Source organism: Lissotriton vulgaris, chromosome 8, assembly GCF_964263255.1.
Source record: "Lissotriton vulgaris chromosome 8, aLisVul1.2, whole genome shotgun sequence".
NCBI classification, from domain to species: Eukaryota; Metazoa; Chordata; class Amphibia; order Caudata; family Salamandridae; genus Lissotriton; species Lissotriton vulgaris.
The window spans coordinates 572,694,849-572,716,980 of record NC_141696.1 but is presented as its reverse complement, the minus strand read 5'-3'; the positions used below and the strand labels follow the sequence as shown (position 1 = coordinate 572,716,980).

The 22,132-nt window shown below is 46.6% G+C and overlaps 1 protein-coding gene across 1 annotated transcript in view; it reads right to left on the bottom strand.

The window, feature by feature from the left end:
* The window catches only part of LOC147697733 (coagulation factor X-like), a 239,371-nt gene that overhangs the window by 171,967 nt on the left and 45,272 nt on the right, over window positions 1–22,132 (bottom strand). The window contains exon 4 of the mRNA XM_086934405.1: window positions 16,834–16,947. Within this exon, the coding sequence (XP_086790531.1) occupies window positions 16,834–16,947 (114 nt within the window). The remainder of the gene's footprint in view (window positions 1–16,833; window positions 16,948–22,132) is intronic.

Here is a 22,132-nt window from a genome sequence, read left to right as displayed (position 1 = left end):
CCTCTAGCTTTGTAGATATCTATAACCGGGGAAATGCAATGTTTAGAAGATGCGCGATGTTCCCTGAGTAAGACGCCAGCCACCCTTTTGTGGCTGAGCAGCATCTTGTGAATGTGTGGGGTCCAGCTCATGGAGTTACTAAGGCGGATCCCCAAATAATCAAACTCACAGACCCTCTCCAGGGGGACATTATTCAAGATCGGGGGACGCCCTAGTTTTTTGGGAGGGTTTATGGTCAGATATTTGGTCTTGTCTACATTGATCGTCAAGCCCCTGAGAGAGCAGAACTCCTGGACGGTTGAGGAGCTTTTGGAGACCCCGGGGTGTCTTTGCGATGAGAAGAGTATCGTCAGCAAAGAGCAGGGTGGGGATCCGAATGCCCGCCAGGGACGGAGCATCTGCTGGTTCTTTAAGCAGGTGCTCTACCACACCATTCACATACAGAGAGAATAGTGTAGGAGCTAGTACACATCCCTGGCAGACACCCCTACACACCGGAATCCTATTGGTTTTCTCCCCATTCGTGCCCCACCGCACCTGTGCATAGTTGTCTGTGTGAAGTTTAATCAAAAGCGACAGGATGTAGGGGGGCAACCCCAACCCCTGCAGAACCCTCCATAGCTCCTCCCTAGGTACTAGGTCAAACGCAGTCTTCAGGTCAATGAAGGCCAAGTAAAGACTGCCCTTGCCCAGCACCACCACCTTCCAATACAGGAGCATCAGCCTGAAGGCCTGTTAAATCGTCCCAGTACCTGAACGGAATCCCGCCTGAAAGTCAGACAGTATCTTGTTGTCATCAGCCCATTGTAGGACCCTCCCCAAAATTACCTTCCCGGCCACCTTTTGGGAAGAGTCGATGAGGCTAATGGGCCTGTAATTAGCGGGGTTGTCCCGACACCTCTTTTTGAATATCGGGACAACCTCCGCCCCCTTCCAAGAATCAGGTACTAGTGCGCCCCCCACAATTGCATTTAGTAGCGTAGCGACCAAATGCCCCCAATCCTTGGGATTGGCACGTAGCAAGTCACCTGGTACCCCATCCGGCCCAGCTGCTTTTAATGGAGCCAGGGACTTGATTACGGCCTCCACCTCCCTCGCGGTAAAGCCATCTATGACACTAACATTTGCGTCATCCCCCAAGGAAAAAGACTCACTAAGGTCACCTTCGGGTCGAGAATACAAGGCCTCGAAGTGGTTGTACCAGTTCTGAGCCGGGATATTACACGTAACCAGCGATACATCTGGCCTGTTGCTAGTTCTAACCAATCTCCAAAAACCCCTTGCATCCTTTCCCTTACTTGCTGCTAGGTCTTCCCAGAACTTCTCTTCCCACTCCTTTTTTGCTGCCCTTAAGGTGTGGGAGTAATCCTTCCTTGCTGTCCTAATTGCTAGTTGGGACTTGGATTTAACTGCCCTTATCAAAGCTTTTTTCATGGTCCTGCATTTTGTCGTAAACCATCCCTGTCTATTCATGGGTTTAGCCCTAGTAGTCGCACCAGAGGAACTACTAGGGGAAATTAAGAGGTTACTGAGGGCCCTGGTTAGGTCACAGAAAATCTGCGTGGCCTCCTCAGGTGCGTTAGCCAATGAGCCCAGATTGCTCTTGGCTACAGCCAGCAATGTCCCTATGGCTGCAACTTTCTCGACAGATAAGACAAGCTTGGCCCATTTCAGTCGTCTCCCACAGTTAGATATACTGACCATCTGGAAGTTGGAAGCCGACGGTGGTTGTGACCCAGCCTTGCCCTTGAGCCACTCAGGAGATAGGACAAGAGAGAGAAGATTGTGGTCACTCTCAATGGTCGGGATAATCTCCATGTCACACAGGGTGCTCCATAAACACACGTCAAGAAGAATGTAATCTATTCTAGATGTGTGGTTACGCCCATTATAAGTGTGTGCACCAATTAAGTCGGATTTGGACCTCCCATTAACCGCCATCAGATCAAATTCCATACTGAGTGCATTGATCTGCAACACCACTTGTGACCACCTTTTAATGGGGGGCAAAGCCAGAGCTGGAATCCCCTTTCTTGAGTCCTCCTCTTCTATGCCTAGCATATCATCAAGGCCTAGGGGCTCAAACATGCAATTTAGGTCACCCGCCACCAAAATACATGATTTTTTTGACCGCTGCCTAAGGAGATCATCCAAAAGGGCAATGGTGGGCGATTGTACGCCTCCCTTAGTACCTCTAGCATAGATATTGAAGATATCTAGAAGCAGGCATGCCCGAGAATCCTTTAGCGTGACGTTGAGGAGATCAGGTGAGTTTGTGGGGTGCTCCTCCACCCTGCAATCTAAGGAGACAGCAACCCAAATGAGGAGACCGCCCGAAGGGCGTCCTCTCCCTGACAAGGGGGGACAGCTGGAACAAAGTGGGATGAATATCCAACCTTATGACAGGGCTCCCTACCCCACGTCTCCTGGAATATACAGATGGAATAACCCTCAACAAGAGCGTTCCAATCAGGCAAACCCAACTTCCTGTCGATTCCTACGATGTTCCAGCTGAAAATCCTAAGTACTGGATCCGCCTCAGCTGGATCACCGCCAGAGTCGAGGCCTCCTCCACCCTCCAGCAGGTCCTGGGTCATTAGGCTGCCAACCCCACCTTGCCTCCCGGGGAGCTGATTACTCTCCTGTATAGGAGTGGGGACTACTGTACTAAGGGGGAATGTGCCGTGATCAGTGACCGGCCCACTCAGCTCTATGGCATCACCTGAGTTACAAACCCCGAAGACCTCCTGAGCGGTGACGTCTGTTCAATATCCCGGTGGTCTCCAACCAGGCGAAAGCCAGACTGCCTGAGGGTGAAACTGTGGATTAGCAGAAAACTCAGAAAAGGCGGAGCTGTTACTCCATCCCATGCCGAGTTCTCGGCCAAACGGGGTAGTGACTGATCTTGGGTAAAAAAAAGTTAGGTCCACTATACCTATGCCCGACCCCCCAGAATTCAGATTGTAGTTGCAAATGGTTTGTGCTACTCTGCTGTCCCTAAAATTAACCACCACGCAGTCTCCTTCCAAATGCTTGTGACCATAACCCACTCATCCCACCCTTCTAACTCCTAGAATTAATCAATCAAGGTCCCTGGGAAGGGGTCTGTTGGACTCTAGCCAGTGTAGTGTTTTATTTTTTAGAGCTTGAGGGGATTCATTTTGATTAGCCTTCAGGGTGGGTACATTTGTGAGGACGGCAACATACGGATGACAGTCAGGGGGCAAGTTCACAGGTAGGGATGTTGGAGCAGCTTTGGGTGATGGGACTTTTGGGACAGCTTTTGGTATTAGTGTATGTGGATGGGTAAGAGCAGGATAATTATTCGAGGTTTTGGCTGAACAAGCCTGACTAGTTACCTTGCCTTTGCTCGTCCCCTTTGGTGTTCCCTTAGATTTAACAAGACCGCTCCCTCCCGGCAACTCAACCCGGCCCGGCTTCGTGCCCGGGACTTTGGGGGGCTAAGGGATGTTTGGAAGGACTTGCGCTTTTTGGCCAATGCTCCCAGAAGTAGCCACAGGGGGCACTGAGGGAACATTGTCAGTCAACTGTGGAGTTACCAAAATAGCTGGAGTGGGTACGTTAGGCAAAGCCTGCTGGGGTTCCGTAGTTTTCCAATTTTCCGTGGGCCCTCCTTATCCCTCCTCCCTTAGTCTAGATTGCAGTTTGATGAGTGCTTTCAACGAGAAAAAGCTATCTAGGGTTGATTGTTCAAACCTGTCTAGCCTATCACCCAGCCCTATTAGTCTGTCGGCAATCGGGGACAACAGTGTTTTCAACAACTCTTCAATTTGAGCAATAGTAACAGGGACACAGAAAGCTGGAGGCTGATGGCTAGGGAAGGGAACTGCACCTACTTTTTCTAAGATAAGACCATTCCCGTTAGTAGAAGAAGAGGAATATATCATGCCCAGGCCCTCACCCGTTTTGGTACCTATGCCCTTGGTCCCCTGTTTCCTTGGTTTCTTAAACAGTTTCAGGGAACTTCCTTTGCGCGGGCTAGCAATCCTTTTCCTTTGAGTGATTTGTGGGATCTTAGGAGCCGACAGCGGAATGCCGAGTGTCTTGGGGTTTTCCACTATGGAAGGGGGATCGGCAGGGCCTGCTGTGGATACAAGAGAAACAATAGGAGACAAGCCCGAACTGCCACCATCCTCAGATGGAGGAATAAGAGATGGAGACAGGCTCTCCAATCTATCAATACTAGCCCTCAGAGATGCAACCCGTGGTTCGTCAGGCACGTGTGATGTGGCTAAAAGGGGAACAGGGTTACATACAGGTGACACTGCCTGAGCTAAGAGGCCCAGGGATGATCTTTTAGACGGGGGATGTTCCTGCGACAGTCGCCGCTCCGTCATTGCAATCTCCTTCTCTATGACGGCTGCAACCCGTGTGATGAATTGGTCCATAGTACCAATGACACTAGTAGTTCCCACCTCGCCCCCTCCCCTCAAGATCTTCCCCGAGCGGGTAGACATTGGCACAAGCTGCAAAGAAAGAGCAAATACCCTTACTAGTGTTAATTTGTCCAACCGGGCCTGGAGTAGTAGATGAAAATGTCAGAGGGATGGCCCAGCCCAGCCTTAGACAGCCCCTGACTGCCAAAGACTGCCCGCCCTTTGCCCGGGCTTCGCTTGGCGTTCCGCTAGCGTCCGGCTATGCGTCAGATGTACAGTCAAGTAGGGAGCGTTGCAGGTGGGGGGCGTGGTTTCAAGGGGGCGTGGCCAAGATCTCCGGGCCTTTGCAGGGACTCCTGGACAAGCGAGTCCCTGCCTCGCACTGCCCTTAAAGTTGGTCCAAAGATGCTCCTCCTCTCCCCCGTGGTCCTCCGCAGGAGTAGCACGAACAGCCCCTCGCTTCAACCCACGAAGCGGCACCCGCGGAGCGGGTGCAGCGAGAATTTGTGGGAGCAGCGGTATCCCTCTGGGGTGAGGGATAGAGGGCAGCCCAAGTCTCAAAACCGGCACACAATCCTCACAGGTCCACACCAGGTAAGCTATCCCACCTGTGTCCTGACGTCACGGCCCTTTAACTCTCTGCCGGGCGGGGGGCGTGGTTTCAAGGGGGCGCGGCCAAGATCTCCGGGCCTTTGCAGGGACTCCTGGACAAGTGAGTCCCTGCCTCGCACCGCCCTTAAAGTTGGTCCAAAGATGCTCCTCCTCTACCCCGTGGTCCTCTGCAGGAGTAGCACGAACAACAGTGTGCAAATTGTTTTAAATATATAGAAGACTTTGGCTACACTCCTTGTTGCAGATTGTGAAATTTTTGTGAGGGATCTATTATGTCCCACATATTCTGCCAGTAGCAACAAGCGTGCTAAAGCGATTTCATCTAATAAGTTCCACAAAGGCTTTTACACTGAGTATGTGACTCCCAATATTATTTAAGTATGACAGCAGGATAGTTCAATTAACTGAATATTTGCTGATCATGCACTTATCTACAGTTCCATCATGACAAGGCTAGTCCAATTTACAGCACTAAGAAATGGCAGAAATATGGTAAAACTATATGAAAACCAAGAGAGTATTTATGCAAATAAAATAAAGAGTGTGTCCTTAAATACAAAGAGACAGTAGATGTTGCGATCTGGCAGATTCCAGCCTTATATTTTTTTCACTGTGCCAATTCAGACAGGGTTCAATCTGATGCATAACATACTTGACCCTGCTCCAATAGCAGCAATCCAGTTCGAGCTATCAAGCTGTGTCACCTCAGAATGTAAACAAAAGCAATCTTTTTTAAGTTTGAATTTATTAAAGAAAACAAGAAAATAACAGCATTGTAATACAAATCCTATTTAACATAAAAGTTGTATGGAAAACAAGATATAAGTGAAATATGACTATCAAGCTGTATACAAAGAGGAATATATACATAATAAACCAAGAAAAAAGAGGGGAGGGGAAGAACAACATATAATTAATTTATAGTATAAGAATAAAAGGCAAGAATAATTAAATGATTTAACACTGTAAGCATAACTATAAGTGAAACTAAAATAGCATGGTAAAAAGATATAAGAGAACAAGTATTTTCTAATTGTTTAAGAAAAAAGAGGCAAAGAGTGGTTTCTGAACATCATCTGATACAGTCATAATTTTAACAATAGAAGAGGCAGATAAGGATAAATATGTGGTTAATGGAACCCATAAGAGATCTCTTTTAATCACTAGAGAAATAAGGGAGACATATTTAGTGTCTGGTTTATGATGGAAATACAAAGCGTTCCACCAGAATCTAAAAGTAACTTTAGCTGCTTGTTTCCAATTTTAGGTTATTAGGTGAAAAGCAGCAGCTAACAGTAGGTCTAACAATTTAAAACTCAATTCTGACTGAGGCAAATTGGGTGACAGAGTGCCTAGGAATATGTTTATTATAGAAAAGGGGATCTTAACTTTGAACATTTTCTTAATTTGGGACTGGACCAATTGCCAAAATTGGTGGATGCGGACACTTAAATAACATGTGTTTTAAATCAGCAGTAGGACAGGAACAGGACCAACAAGTAGAGGACATGTCCGGTGTGAAAGATACTAGGATCACAGGAGCAAAAAGCACCCAATGGTAAAAAAAATAAAGGGTTTGTGTGGTATTAGCAGCTCGTGAGGTTTTGTGAAGCCTAAACCAAAACCTATCCCAAGTACTGGTTGGCCAACATTGTAGTAAGTCTTTTTCCCAAGCCAAATCAATATTTGATTTGAATCTATCCGTGGGTAATTGTAGGGATTTGTATATAGTGGAAGCAGAGGGGGAAGTATCTAATATTGGAAAAAGGTTAAAACAGTTTGCAGGGAGGTTGGAAGTGTTTGGTAAAGTAAGAAGGTATTGGTTAAGGGCGGGGCATAGAAGATCATATTGCCGTTTAAAGAAGCTGGTAGACAAAACTTTGTTTGGAGAGCAGTAAACGAGAGGGGTTTATTGTCAAATAGAAGTTGAGAGATCCAACATAAGCCCTTAGAAAGCCAATTTTTCCAATATATGGAATGGTTTTTAATTCGTATTGATTTATTATGCTAAATGGATTGATGTTGAAATGAGTTAGTTGAAGGATACCAAGTTGGTAAGAGAGGAATTAAGAGTTTGTAGGAATGAGATATGACAAGGGAATGTAAAGAAGAAATATTGGATGTAAAAGTGAGGATTTCCTTAAAATCGAAGGGGGTAATTAATAAGAAATATCTCTATTTTTATCCACAATGGAGGAAATACGTGGGCTCCGAAGAAAGCCAACGGGCAGCTTGCTTTGGGGAAAAAGCAGAATGGAAAGGGGAGACCACTAGGTCACCCCGAATGTATGGACGGGTGCCCCGATCCCCCGGGAAACCATTGTGGGCGGGGGGCGTGTCCCGGCCGGTATGCCCAAAGCGGCGTGGCCGGAGCACGCTCCTCCCGCCCAAAGAGGGTTGTCCTAAACACCCGCCCGGAAGTCCGTGTACCGATGGGCCTGCTTGGGGCGCGGCCCCGCCCTCCCGCAGCTGGATAAAAGGCGCGGGAATCCAAGGAAGCTTCCTCTTGTTCCTGCGCTCTGAAGGCTGCACCACTCGTCGCTCGTGAGCCCTCAAGGGAACAAGCTTCAGTTTTTGAAAACTTGTAATCTTTGTTTTTCTCTTTCAGTCATCAAGGCGTACCTGGAGTTCGAGTCGCTTCCGCAGGACAGGTCGAGCTAATTAAACGCGGACATGCCTGGCAAGAAGCCTGGAAAGAGCTCCGAGATGGAAAGAATGCTGCGGACATTGGTGAACCAGGTTGCGGCGATGGACCGAAAGTTCGGTAAGGTAGACCAGCTGGATCGCGGCTTGGCGGCCCTCAGGAAACAGGTGGAGGCCCAAACTACCCCCTCAGGACGACCTAAGAGGGTCATAGGGCCGGCTTTGCCGAACGTTACCCCAGGGGATAAGGGAAAAAAGAGAAGGGTGAAAGTGGGTCCTAGCGAGGCCCCAGTCCCGGTGGAGACACCACCAATCCCAGTAGCGCCAGCGGCCAGCCTGGTACCCGTACCGGATGGGGGGTTGCCTATCCCCGTGGTTATCCCACCGCTCGAGAATGACCAGATGCCCCCGGAATTAGCGCTTCAGTTAGCGGCAGTGTTACCATGGTTAAAAAAGGGAGCGGGGGGATCTGCGGCTACAGGAGACCCGGCCGAAGAGGCCAGACTAATTATCGAGCAGTTACGGCAGACAAGGGATGCTGGGACAGCGAATGTGCCTTCTATTTCCCCACAGGTGGCGAAGGTGGTCCCGGCAGACAACCAAGATAAAACAACGGACGCGGCTGGAAGTGCGGTGGAAGCCGGTAAGAGATCGTTACCGATTGTGGGGGAGGGCGCGGTACCCTCAAGACGGGAAAGCTTGGCTCAACATGTTCCCATGGTTACGAAAGAGATGGTGTGGGCCAACAAGTATATTAACATGTTTTCACTGTTGACTGATCATCGAGAGTTAGAGTATGCAAAGACCCAGAAGGATTTATGGCACCCCAGTGTATGGCGGGCCAAGATGGCGGAATTCAGGGTCGAGGAGTGAACTGGATCAGGGCCTTTTCTATCTTTGTGGCGATTATCGCAGAACATACACCAGAAGTGTTGAGTGACTTGGCTTGTTATCAGAGCAGGATCACGAACTTCCATGAGAAGTATGGAGGTGATGAATGGAAAGGCTATGATATGGCTTTTAGAAAAGCGAAAGAGTTTAACGAGGCTTTGACATGGGATTGTCTGGATATTGTAGCATGGCAGCTCTTGCCAGGATCTGCGAGTAGTGCGGGGACAAGCACGAATGGCTCCAGGGCATTCCCACAAAGGCAGTCACAGCCCTTTCGTCCGAGCTACGGGGGGGAGTCCCAGCATAGATCGGGCGGGAATGGAAGTAAGCGAGGGGTGTGTTGGGGCTTCAATAAGGGAACGTGTAACAGGCCGCAAGGAACATGTAGGTTCCGGTACGCGTGCTCTGGCTGTGGTAACTCCTCACACCCGGAAACCAGTTGCCGATGCAAGGCCAATGGCACAGGAGGGAAAGGGGGTCCCAAGCAGGATTAATACGGAGCCCCGGAAGCGAACATCTTCGCCCGTAGATATCTTGGCTTTGACCCCTTGGCTAAACAGATATCCTGATCATGCGTCCGCCGGGACTCTGCGAGATGGCTTCTCATACGGCTTCAGGATCCCGGCGGGCAATTTTCGTGGGAACACTTCCTGTAAGAACCAATTGTCCATTCAACACAACCCAACAGTTGCCGCCAAAAAGATCGCAAAAGAGGTTAGCTTGGGGCAGGACCGTTTGGTGACCCACCAACGGCTGATTTTGTGTGCTCCCCATTAGGGGTGGTGCCAAAAAAGGACCCGGGGGAGTACAGGCTCATTCACAATTTGTCGGCCCCAAGGGGGCTTCTGTAAACGAGGCGATTGACCCTGAGGTCTGCTCTGTAAAGTATGCATCGTTTGATGACGCAGTGGTGCTGTTGAATCACCTGGGCCCCGGCGCATTGTTAGCTAAATCAGACATTGAATCTGCATTCAGGTTGCATTCCAGTACATCCTCAAGATCAGCGCCTGCTGGGTTTTACATTTCAGGGGAAATACTACATGGATATGTGCATGCCAATGGGTTGTTCAATTTCGTGTGCCTATTTTTAAATGTTTAGCTCGTTTTTGGAGTGGGTGTTCACAAAGACCACAGGGCACAAACATGTGATGCATTATCTGGATGATTTCCTCTTTCTTGGCCCAGCGGGCACTCTGGACTGTGCGCGGGCATTGCAGGACTTCTGCGTGCTCATGCGGGGTTTCGGGGTTCCATTGGCGCCAGGTAAAACAGTGGGGCCGACTACCTCCCTGGAGTTTCGGCATAGAACTAGACTCATTTGAGGGGTGCTTCCGGTTGCCGACGGAGAAGGTTGCCAAGTTTAGGACTTCCCTGTTACAGTGTCTCCGGACTGAGAAGGTGACCCTGCACCAGTTACAACAGACAGTGGGTCAGCTTAATTTTGCATTAAGAGTGATACCGATGGCTCGCCCTTTCTCTCGATCCATTGCCCAGTCCATGGTAGGCCTTAGGGAAGGGCACCACCGCACGAGACTATCGGCAGAGGTTCGCCAGGACATGCTCATTTGGCTAGCATTCCTGGCGGACTTCAACGGCCGAGTGGTCTGGAGCAAACCCCCAGCCTCGTCGGCGGAACTCGGCTTATGGACCGACTCGGCGGGCAGCGTGGGGTTTGGTGCGATCCTCGGAAACCGCTGGTCTGCACAAAGATGGCCGGTGTGTTGGCAAACAAATGGCCTGACGAGTAACATTGGTTTTCTAGAACTATTCCCCATCTGGGTGGCTCTGGTGGCATGGCCGGAGGATTTTAGAGACCGCTCGGTGGTGTTTTGGTCTGATAACATGACTGTGGTTGAGTGCATTAACCAACAGGCAGTGCGCTGCAAATGGATCTTACGATTGTTGAAAGAGATTGTATTACGATGCATGAGATTAAACGTACAGTTCAGGGCAAAACATGTGCCGGGTGTACTGAATAATGCAGCTGATGCGCTCTCTCATTTTAAAATGCAGGCTTTCAGGGATTGTTTACACTCAGCGGAGCTAGTGGCGGCACCATTTCCCGAAGCACTATGGCAAATCGGTGCCCCGGACTATAAAACCTTGTGGCAGCCAGTTTAGCGCCCAGGACAAGGAAAGCTTATGAAGGGGCTCTCCGCTCATACTGCGCCTTCCTGGGGCCGATAGGGGAGCATAGATGGGGGCAGGAGGAGTCCTTGGTCCAATTTTTAGTGGTACTTCATAAGGAAGGCCGGTCGGCGGCAACCGCCAATCGGTATAAGGCCGCCATATCATTTATGGCACAGCTCTATAGGATGAGGGACCCGACGGACTCCTTTCTAGTCAGGAAGGCTCTCCGCGGCTGGCTGCGCCTAGAGGGTTGCAGAAGGGATAACAGGCCCCCGATTGGTTTTTGATAAGTTGACCACTTTATTGGCGAAACTGGACGAGACATGCTCCTCGCCTAACGAGGTAATACTATTCCGAGCAGCGTTCACATTGGCGTTCTATTGGGCCCTGCGGGTGAGTGAACTAGTGGCGGCAAATAAGAAAGATGTGGAAGGAGGTCTGCGCAGGGATCACATCCAAGTAAGGGGGGATTCTCTGCTGATCTCGATAGCCAGGTCATAAACGGACCAGGAGGCCCTGGGGAATAGTGTGGTGTTGCAGCGCGCTCCAGGGAATCCCGGTTGTCCAGTGAGGCATGTGGAGGCCTACCTAAAACAAAGGTTGGCAACATGGGGGGGGACCCTGCTTCAACATATGGACGGCACCCCATTGACAAGATTTCAATTTCAGAGGGTACTGGCAATTACGATTGCAGCAGCGGGCTTGAACCCGTGTGATTTTGGGACCCATTCATTTAGAATAGGGGCCGCTACAGAAGCTACGGCTCGGGGTCTGCAGGCAGACCAGGTGAGACAGTTAGGCCGTTGGTCCTCGAATTGTTTCAAGAGGTATGTGCGACTGCACATGTTGTAAAAGACTGATAAATGCACTCACGCTTGTTGTCTTTTGTTTGGTTTACAGTTTCACGTGCCTGTGACGCAGGGCGGAATTTGGGATCGGCCCAGTATCAGCTAACCACCGCAACAGGATTACGGAATGGAGATCAAGTGGTCTGGGTCGTGGGCCACTCATGCGTGAGGCGTGCCGGGGACATATTCAAAGCAGGTGATGCGATCCACACATCTGAGGAATATGGGTTCAGAGTGACCTTCCATGGGAAGGGCGGCCTCGGTATTGACCGATTGCAAAGTTTTGTGGAGGAACTATTAGGGCAGCACAGGTCACCGCCATCGGTAGTCATAGCGCACATGGGGGGAAATGATTTGATGAGAATGGGAAGACGGGCTTTAGTTGAGCACATACTGTCTGTAGTTAGCTGGTTAGCCAAAAGGCTCCCGGGATGTACGATTGCCTGGTCCCACATGATTCCCAGGAGGATATGGCGGGGAGGTTTGTCTACGGCAGCGTTGAACCACTCGGTAAAGAGGGTCAACAATAAAATGGAGAAATTGTTTCGCTCTGCTCATCTCCAAAGCATTTCTCATGGGTGCATCTGGGGCGATCACTGTTATTCTAGTGATGGGATACACCTGTCCAGGGTGGGTAATGACTTACTGATAGGAGACATATTAGCTTGGCTAGTGGGTTTGAGGAGACATGACCTATAGGAGGTGTGGGGGGGCCAGATAGTCGGTCAACTATCTGGCCTGTGGCGGTAAGGTCATGATCGGTGAGCAGTGATTTCAAGGTCCCTAGGGGGGGCGCCACCCATTATGGATGGGAGCGCCCGGGGGGAGGCGGCCATTGGCCCCTCCCACAGGGGGCGACACCCACTAAGGATGGGTCGCCCAGTGGGAGACGGCCATAGGCCCCTCCCAGGGGGAGACGGCTATATGCCCCTCCCCAGAATTTCCTGGGGGCCGGATATCCGCTCCGGCGGAGGAGAGTGCGGGGAAAGGGGGGGGAGTCCACGCTGTCCTTCTTACGGATACCTCGCACACGAACTCGGACGACCTTAAGATGGCGTCGAGTGAAAGGGGGCCCCCACGACAAGGGAAGTTAGAGTTGGCTGCGAGGGTAAAGTCCTCTGCGCATGGCCACTCACACGTGAGGGCGGGAAGTTGGTGATAGGGATCTGACACCGGTTAAGACCTTGCCGTTGGCCCTTAATGTTAGGTTGTACAAATTCAAATGTAATGCATGTGTCAGGATGTTAGACTCGGCTAGGAAACCTTTGTATTAGAGATTTGTTAAGGTTAGCCTGAATACCTGTCTTCATCAAAATGTAATTGAAGTTGAATTTGTACATGATACATGAAACGTTTTAATTTAAAGTTTTAAATTTTGTTTCATATTTTAATAAATACGGCTGGGGGGGTCGTGAGGCCCCCCCCGCCTTCCAAAAGTTCAAATCTGTGTCTGTCTCCTCCCATGGGGAATTGGTGTTGGGAGGGGTGGCGGGCATCCCGGCCCATATGGAAAGGGGAGACCACTCGGTCACCCCGAACGTATGGACGGGTGCCCCGATCCCCCAGGAAACCATTGTGGGCGGGGGGCGTGTCCCGGCCGGTATGCCCAAAGCGGCGTGGCCGGAGCACGCTCCTCCCGCCCAAAAAAGGGTTGTCCTAAACACCCGCCCGGAAGTCCGTGTACCGATGGGCGTGCTTGGGGCGCGGCCCCACCCTCCCGCAGCTGGATAAAAGGCACAGGAATCCAAGGAAGCTTCCTCTTGTTCCTGCGCTCTGAAGGCTGCACCACTCGTCGCTCGTGAGCCCTCAAGGGAACAAGCTGCAGTTTTTGAGCCACCCACCAGCCCCTTGTTGCAAAATATTTGAAATGAATAAAAGTCGTATGTTGCTATTGATGGTAATAAAACACGTATTGGAATCATTGCTTGCATCATGAGTTGATGACGAAAGTATGCGCGTAATTGAATACTTGCTTGTAGGCCTTTTTTCTCCTTTGTAGAAACGTAAAAGAATGGATTCAATAAAGATTGTGCTTTGCTGTAGGACCTTTTTTCCTTTGTAGCAATGTTGAAATCAGTGGATTTAGCAAGCTGTTGCAAGTTTAAGCATAGTTTTTCTTTACCTTAGTAGGTAATTAATTGTCGTATTTATTTAGTCTTTGGTCGGGCGGTAAGGTCATGATCGGTGAGCAGTGATTTCAAGGTCCCTAGGGGGGGCGCCACCCATTATGGATGGGAGCGCCCGGGGGGAGGCGGCCATTGGCCCCTCCCACGGGGGGCGGCACCCACTATGGATGGGTCGCCCAGGGGGAGATGGCCATAGGCCCCTCCCAGGGGGAGACGGCTATATGCCCCTCCCCAGAATTTCCCGGGGGGCGGATATCCGCTCCGGCGGAAGAGAGTGCGGGGAAAGGGGGGGAGTCCACGCTGTCCTTCTTACGGATACCTCGCACACGAACTCGGACGACCTTAAGATGGCGTCAAGTGAAAGGGGGCCCCCACGACAAGGGAAGTTACAGTTGGCTGCGAGGGTAAAGTCCTCTGCGCATGCGCCACTCACACGTGAGGGCGGGAAGTTGGTGATAGGGATCTGACACCGGTTAAGACCTTGCCGTTGGCCCTTAATGTTAGGTTGTACAAATTCAAATGTAATGCATGTGTCAGGATGTTAGACTCGGCTAGGAAACCTTTGTATTAGAGATTTGTTAAGGTTAGCCTGAATACCTGTCTTCATCAAAATGTAATTGAAGTTGAATTTGTACATGATACATGAAACGTTTTAATTTAAAGTTTTAAATTTTGTTTCATATTTTAATAAATACGGCTGGGGGGGTCGTGAGGCCCCCCCGCCTTCCAAAAGTTCAAATCTGTGTCTGTCTCCTCCCATGGGGAATTGGTGTTGGGAGCGGTGGCGGGCATCCCGGCCCATATGGAAAGGGGAGACCACTCGGTCACCCCGAACGTATGGACGGGTGCCCCGATCCCCCAGGAAACCATTGTGGGCGGGGGGCGTGTCCCGGCCGGTATGCCCAAAGCGGCATGGCCGGAGCACGCTCCTCCCGCCCAAAAAAGGGTTGTCCTAAACACCCGCCCGGAAGTCCGTGTACCGATGGGCGTGCTGGGGGCGCGGCCCCGCCCTCCCGCAGCTGGATAAAAGGCGCGGGAATCCAAGGAAGCTTCCTCTTGTTACTGCGCTCTGAAGGCTGCACCACTCGTAGCTCGTGAGCCCTCAAGGGAACAAGCTGCAGTTTTTGACCCACCCACCAGCCCCTTGTTGCTAAATATTTGAAATGAATAAAAGTCGTATGTTGCTATTTGATGGTAATAAAACATGTATTGGAATCATTGCTTGCATCATGAGTTGATGACGAAAGTATGCGCGTAATTGAATACTTGCTTGTAGGCCTTTTTTCTCCTTTGTAGAAACGTAAAAGAATGGATTCAATAAAGATTGTGCTTTGCTGTAGGACCTTTTTTCCTTTGTAGCAATGTTGAAATCAGTGGATTTAGCAAGCTGTTGCAAGTTTAAGCATAGTTTTTCTTTACCTTAGTAGGTAATTAATTGTCGTATTTATTTAGTCTTTGGTCGGGCGGTAAGGTCATGATCGGTGAGCAGTGATTTCAAGGTCCCTAGGGGGGGCGCCACCCATTATGGATGGGAGCGCCCGGGGGGAGGCGGCCATTGGCCCCTCCCACGGGGGGCGGCACCCACTATGGATGGGTCGCCCAGGGGGAGATGGCCATAGGCCCCTCCCAGGGGGAGACGGCTATATGCCCCTCCCCAGAATTTCCCGGGGGCGGATATCCGCTCCGGCGGAAGAGAGTGCGGGGAAAGGGGGGGAGTCCACGCTGTCCTTCTTACGGATACCTCGCACACGAACTCGGACGACCTTAAGATGGCGTCAAGTGAAAGGGGGCCCCCACGACAAGGGAAGTTACAGTTGGCTGCGAGGGTAAAGTCCTCTGCGCATGCGCCACTCACACGTGAGGGCGGGAAGTTGGTGATAGGGATCTGACACCGGTTAAGACCTCGCTGTTGGCCCTTAATGTTAGGTTGTACAAATTCAAATGTAATGCATGTGCCCCCCCGCCTTCCAAAATTTCAAATCTGTGTCTGTCTCCTCCCATGGGGAATTGGTGTTGGGAGGGGTGGCGGGCATCCCGGCCCATATGATAAGTGTTGAAATCAGTAAAACAAAGCTCTCCACTGGATTTGCCTTTTTTATAGAGGAAAAAGTTATACGAGGGGGTTCGCCTTTCCAAAGAAATTTTGGTAAGAGAGAATCTATTTTCTTAAAATAATACCCAGGAATGTGAACCAGAATCATGGAAACAATACATAAAATCTGAGGAGTGAGCATCATTTTAATTGAGTCTGTTTGGTCCCAACAAGACGGAAAAAGAGGATGCCAACAGGGGATGGTATAATTAAATGTTTTAGTAATGTGGTCAAAATTTTGTTTTAATGTTTCAGGAATTGTCAGACCAAACACAAACCCATATATTTTATTTTAGAATATTACCAAGAAAAACCGGTGTGGGCAAAAAAGTGTTTTTGACATAACACATTTAAAGGCAAAACTTTACATTCATCAATATCAAGTCGATAATCCTGAAAGCTGAGAAAATATGGTGACTTGTTGAAGAAAAGTAGGGAGAGAGGTTGCAGAATTAGAACAATATAAAAGAATGTCATCAGTGATATTTTAACCTGATGAGGGCCATTTTGGAAACCTGTTATGAGAGTGTCTTGCCTAATTTTGGTTAAAAAGGGTTCCAGCATTATGACGAATAATAGTGGTGATAAGAGGCACCCTTGTCGTACCCCTCAAGTAGTGGAAAATAATCTGAGGTGTTACCATTAACAAAGATTGAGACTTTGGGACCTGAATATAATAGAGAAATTAAAGTTATCAACTTAGATGGAAATCCAGCCCATTTTAATGTGTGAAACATAAAGTCCCAAGCAATCCTATAAAATGCTTTTTCTGCATCCAAAGCAATAGCAGCAAAAGGGTGAATTAAAGATGAGGCCTTGCTGAGAATGTTGAAAAAAGACTTGAGAGTTGTCAGGGGCTAATCTTCCAACAAAAGCAATCTTAAACCTGGTTTGGTCTTGTTGCACCTATTCAAAATATTACAACACATTTTCTTAAAATTTGAGAACTGTACTTTATTCAGCCTAACCCAGCTGTTGTACAGAGCACTTCTTTGGCTTCCTGAATGTTTTCCTTCCAAACTCTATTATCAGCTTTTCTTACCCACAGCTAGATACAATAGTCATTTACTCATGTCTGTTAAATGAGAACTTACCAATTTCACAGTTTTTACCCTCGTATCCTTCCAGGCATAGACATGTGTATTCGCCAATTCCATCAACACATGAGCCCCCATAATTGCAATGGACTGACTCACACTGATCTCCATCTGCAAAGACATACACTTATGAATGACAGATAGAAAATTGTCAATTAGACTAAATATTTGCTGAACAATATGTTGAGATTTGTAAGGTCAACTCATTATTCTATTCCCCTGCAGTTATATTATGAGTGGCCAGTTAATAACAATTGGGCCAATAACAACAGCTATAGGTCCATTGGAATAGCAAGCCCCATAGTTTATGACTATTTCAACCAGACACTTCGCCATCTGCAAATTGAGATAAGCTTGTGAGGAACGGAGCTAGAAAATGGATTCCTGTCTCTTTTTCTCCAAAACCTCATAATCAAAGGTAGTCTAACGCACCTCCCCCCACCCCCTACCCTCCCGAGATGCTAATGTTAGATGTAGGAGGTACTTAGGGATGATTACTGGGCAATGTAATCATTTATTAATGCATTTGGTTTTTCCTTAGAATTAAAACAAAGAGAACATTTGGTTCTGCACATCCTCAGTGTGGACCATTGACTAAAAAGACAGCATCACTTAATGTTTGCCAGAGAGAAATATCTTTAAAGGTGCTCTTCAAATCTCATGTGGATCTCCCCCATTGAAGCTTATCACTGTGACGCAGCCAATATGTTGTGTGAGTTCATTGCAATTTGACTCAAGTGAAACAACTATTAAATATAAAGGAAGAGGGGCATAAGTTAACTCCACATTTATAGGATGTCAGGTGTTTGTGAAAAAATTACTATGTCAAGCAACGGTGTGCACTAATGTGATAAAGATGGTGTTAAACTACTGTACAATAAATGTTTTTGTAACAGTTGAGCAAAGTCTAATATTAGAGTTCTAAAGTTTATAAAAGCTGCATGGGGAAGATATTTAAAACTGATAAAAAAAATTATGTTTAATAAAATGTAAATTAAAAAAGGCTACCGAAAGGACCTTGAAAATACTGAAATGGAATATGTTGGTTTACACAAGTTCAGAAGCTTTCACCTAAATCAGAGGTGCAATTGACACAGATTTCAAATCTGATGTAAATTTGGTACATATTTTGTGCAAGACAACTGTACCAAGGATACAATATACAAACAGTAAAACATGTTGGTATATCAAGGTACTTCACAATTGTTTAGCACAGCAGAGCGGAATGTGTGCAGGACTAGAATGGTGCTGGAAAGGTGAAAGTCAAGTTGAGCGACAAAGCTAGGATTTAGAAGCAGCTAGCCACATAGACATGTGAGGCTTGAATGTCAGGGTCTATGTAGCCTTTAGCTGTGGTGGAACAGGTTTGCTTTGAGAAAGTGGTTCATTAGTTATTTTGTGTACTGAACAACATATGGGGTAAATCTGATTTGAAAGGCAAAATTGTTTCACTGTTTAGGGGCTTTAACTGAGAAAGCTTAGTAGTAGGTCATCTTTTCATTTTATTTTTCTAGTTCCTGCTTTGAAATGGTGTGGCTCCTTGGTCTTTGCACTGGTATTCTGGATTCTGCCAAGAAGGCCAGTGATGACAACTTTATATGTGATGCAACTTATTTTTACAGAACAGTGAGCTTCGAGGGAGAACAAATGGAACACTATCAGGGTGATGCCCTCAAACTTATATTGTCTTTTGATGAGTTGTGCTGCTACGAGTAGGATAGCTTTAGTCCGGTGGGTGAGAAAAGTACAGGTTTAGGAATAAATGCATTATTTGTTGGATGGCAGTGCAGACGTTGGTTTAAGAAGATAAAGTTTTACCTTACCTGTGTTTTCTTTGTGATGTGTGCCTTGAATGACAAGTGATTCTAAATGAAGAATCAATGTGATCTAGCCAAGTGATCACCTGTTGAGTGTAATCCTCAAGGTCAAGAGCTGTGCATATTGAGGTTTGTTTTAGTAAGAAGGAGAGCTTTGTTATCATGGGTCATGAGAAATCCAGGGTAAGTTGGGAGAGAGAGAAGCAAGACTTGAATAGGTAGCTGTCTTTTACTTTATAAGTAGGTGGATTTGGGTATCACTGGGGTTTAGTTGGATCTGAAGATTTTCATTGTTGCGATGCAGGATTATCAATGTTTCAATGTCATTTAAAACTTGATTGGATAGAGAGAGTATGAAGAAACTCTTTTTCAATTTGTTATTGGAATTATGTTTTAGTGGTCTTATTCAGCATTATTATTATCACTCTCCATCCCCAATCACTATCCTAAGGTCCTTGTGACCTTGTACTTCCTTGCCCTTCTCACACAATCCTATATCGATCCATATGCTATATCATGTATTATTGTATCATCTGTTTGAACTTTGGAATCTTTTTAGTTAACCATTTCCCTGTATCATGTATCCATAGAGGCACGTATTGTATGAGCCAGATGTTAGACTTCATGAACAGTGATAACTCGCTTAGCAAGAGGAAGGCACAGTGCAAACCATGTAAATCGTCTGATATTTCATATAAATATTCCATTTAGAAAACAATTAACTAGCTAGTCGCAAAAGTTACAAACATATGTGAAACTTTTTTACATAGTAAAAGTGCCATGTTCATTCATGTGCTGCTACATTATAAAAAAGAATGCTGGCAGCTATTTTTATGAAAGCTTGCATGAACCATAGAAAAAAGGATATCTGAACTCTGATCTCATCCTCAACTCTGCAAAAATTCTAAATATCGCCAGGGGAATACACAGACCTACCTTCCCGCTCTCTTATATTTTCTGTCAAAATATCTCTCATATTATGAAAAGGCGAGTTGGAACCCTATTCTTATTTCCCTACCCAGTATTCCGCTGCTAATTATGTATTTAGCTATATACTTGCTCCTTGACCAAAACGATAATCTACTATAAAGCATGGAATTATTAAGTATCAGAAAAGGGTTCAACCACAGCTCCTTGTAGCCAATGACTGCCAAAACCCTAAAGGCATGGGTGAACCCTAAGTGAATATCTCGAGAATTGACTACATCATAGTCAGTGAATCCATCGCAGCCAGACTGCAAGATTTCGAAGTCAAGGACAGGGCCTAAAGTGACCGCATGCCCCTGAGAGCTGTGATCCAGCTTGAAGTACCAAAAGCGACAATCTTTCAATCATTAGGAGAGTCAAGAGGGGACAAAAAGCATAAAGTCCTCCAGAGGATAAAATGGTCTGAAAATATAGGAGAGAAGATGCGAGCACCTCTTGTGCTGTTGCCCCAAACTGAATAATGAACTTCAGCACCTCCTTCGTCTGATCTGTACTGTCAATGGAGCAAAGACCTGCAGAGAAGCCTCAGCATTATGCTTTTCCAAATCAAAGACAATGATTTTAGCAAGATTTGGGAAATTCAAGCACCTGATCAGGATTGCCTTTAAGGACTCACAGGAACGCAATCCTGCTCCTGTAACTGACATGACATGCCAAATCTTGCTGCAGCAAGCATTCTGGTCCCCAACAGGCACCGAGGAGTGCAGCTCTTTTAATCTGAACTATCAAGTCTGAGTATTTTAAAAAGTTTGATTTTCTATTTTTCACAATTTGCTTTTAATCAAAATGAATTTTGTATAACAATGAGGACTGTATAACGTGCCTAAGGTCATACAGCTGAGCTCAAAGCTATTATATGGATGAGTAGGGGAGGGTGCTGGGGGCAGGAGGGAGGAACTGCTTAGTTCAATTATGATTCTCTTCTAATGGCGTTTTTGCTTTTACTGTAATGATTTTAATTAATCGAACAGTTAATAAAAACGAATTCATTCATACTTGATTTTTTTCTGCCAGGGTTTCTGACAGCATAATTTTGAGAAACATTAGTCTGGTGAGGATCACATCCTAATGCAGCACTCAATAGGTCTCAACTAATTATTTTATTTAATTGCATCATGGCAAAACCCAAAATGTATTGCCATTGCAGGGGGCCTCACTGAGCAATTGTAAAAGATATTGAAGAAATTCAGCATTGATTTAAGGTATTTGTAAACTAGACACATGCTACAGAGGTCTGAGCCATTTCCTAATGGAAACACAAGGAGTTGATGTGTGGAGCGCTGAAACTTTTCGGACACTTACCCCCAGTCACCAATCTGGGTTGAATCCATCATCATTCTTTAGCTTGAATTTGCCACCCCAGTTCAGACTCAGCTATATGCAAATTAGTCTTAACCCTGTGCCTCATGGGAGCTGTCCAGCCTGAACTGCCAAGCAAAGTCTTCCCTGGACCAGAAACAAGTATCCAGGAACCGGTTTTGGGGTAACACCCCTCATCAGTCAGGCTAGCTTGAATCCAGTGGCAAAGCGAGCAAGGGACCCACGTCTGGGCATACTCTGCCAACTTCATATGCTAATGTAGCCTCATAACCTTATAATAAACATGCATTGACTAATAAAATGCAAGAAATGTTTAATACCATTATAATGCATAGAGTCTTCTGGGATTCTTGGAGCATTTGCCCTCCTGACTTAAAAACATTACATTTTTATCCTCCTGTCCATATTCTCACTGTAGGTTGGATTATATTTTTCCAGTAAACATCTTACTACTAATATATTACATTCTGAAATCAGTCCCATCTAGATTTCTGGTCATGCACCAGTTTTTCAGATTTTGATCTCTTACTTCGAAGAAAGGATTATAACAGATGGAAGTTTATTTCTTCCGTACTAAAGGATATATATTACTACAATTGATAATATAAATAGAGTTATGGCAATCTACTGTGGTCTTAAAATATTGTGGGAAAATGTTTGGTTCAGTACTTAATTGTTCAGAAAGAGAACACTTATGTTAATTCAATCAGTTAAAAATATGATGGACATTCTTAAAGGAAGTTCCTAGAGATATTGCTGCCTTTTTCCTAAACTGTTATTCTAAATTGTAATCTGTAGAATCTTTTCCTTCTCTAGATTAAATTAATATTTATATATTTAAAATTCAAATAAATTAATATTCCCCACTAGATATTTCCTCTTTTGAAGATCATTTATACTTAGAAGAAGTTGTCTAATTAATTACCTTTGCAAAAGGGAAGTCCCTTGGTCCAGATGGTTCTTCCTTAGGTATATTACTTACACTTTTCTGATTTATGTTCTCCTAAAGTATTACAATTACATGACCATTTTTACATTACTAATAATCCTTAGAGTAGTTCGTTTTACAGGGTATGATTATACCGTATTCCTAAACCTGGTAGAGATGTGTCGTTTTACTAGAATTATTAGCCAATAACATTAATTAATACCAATTGCATAATAGTTACAAA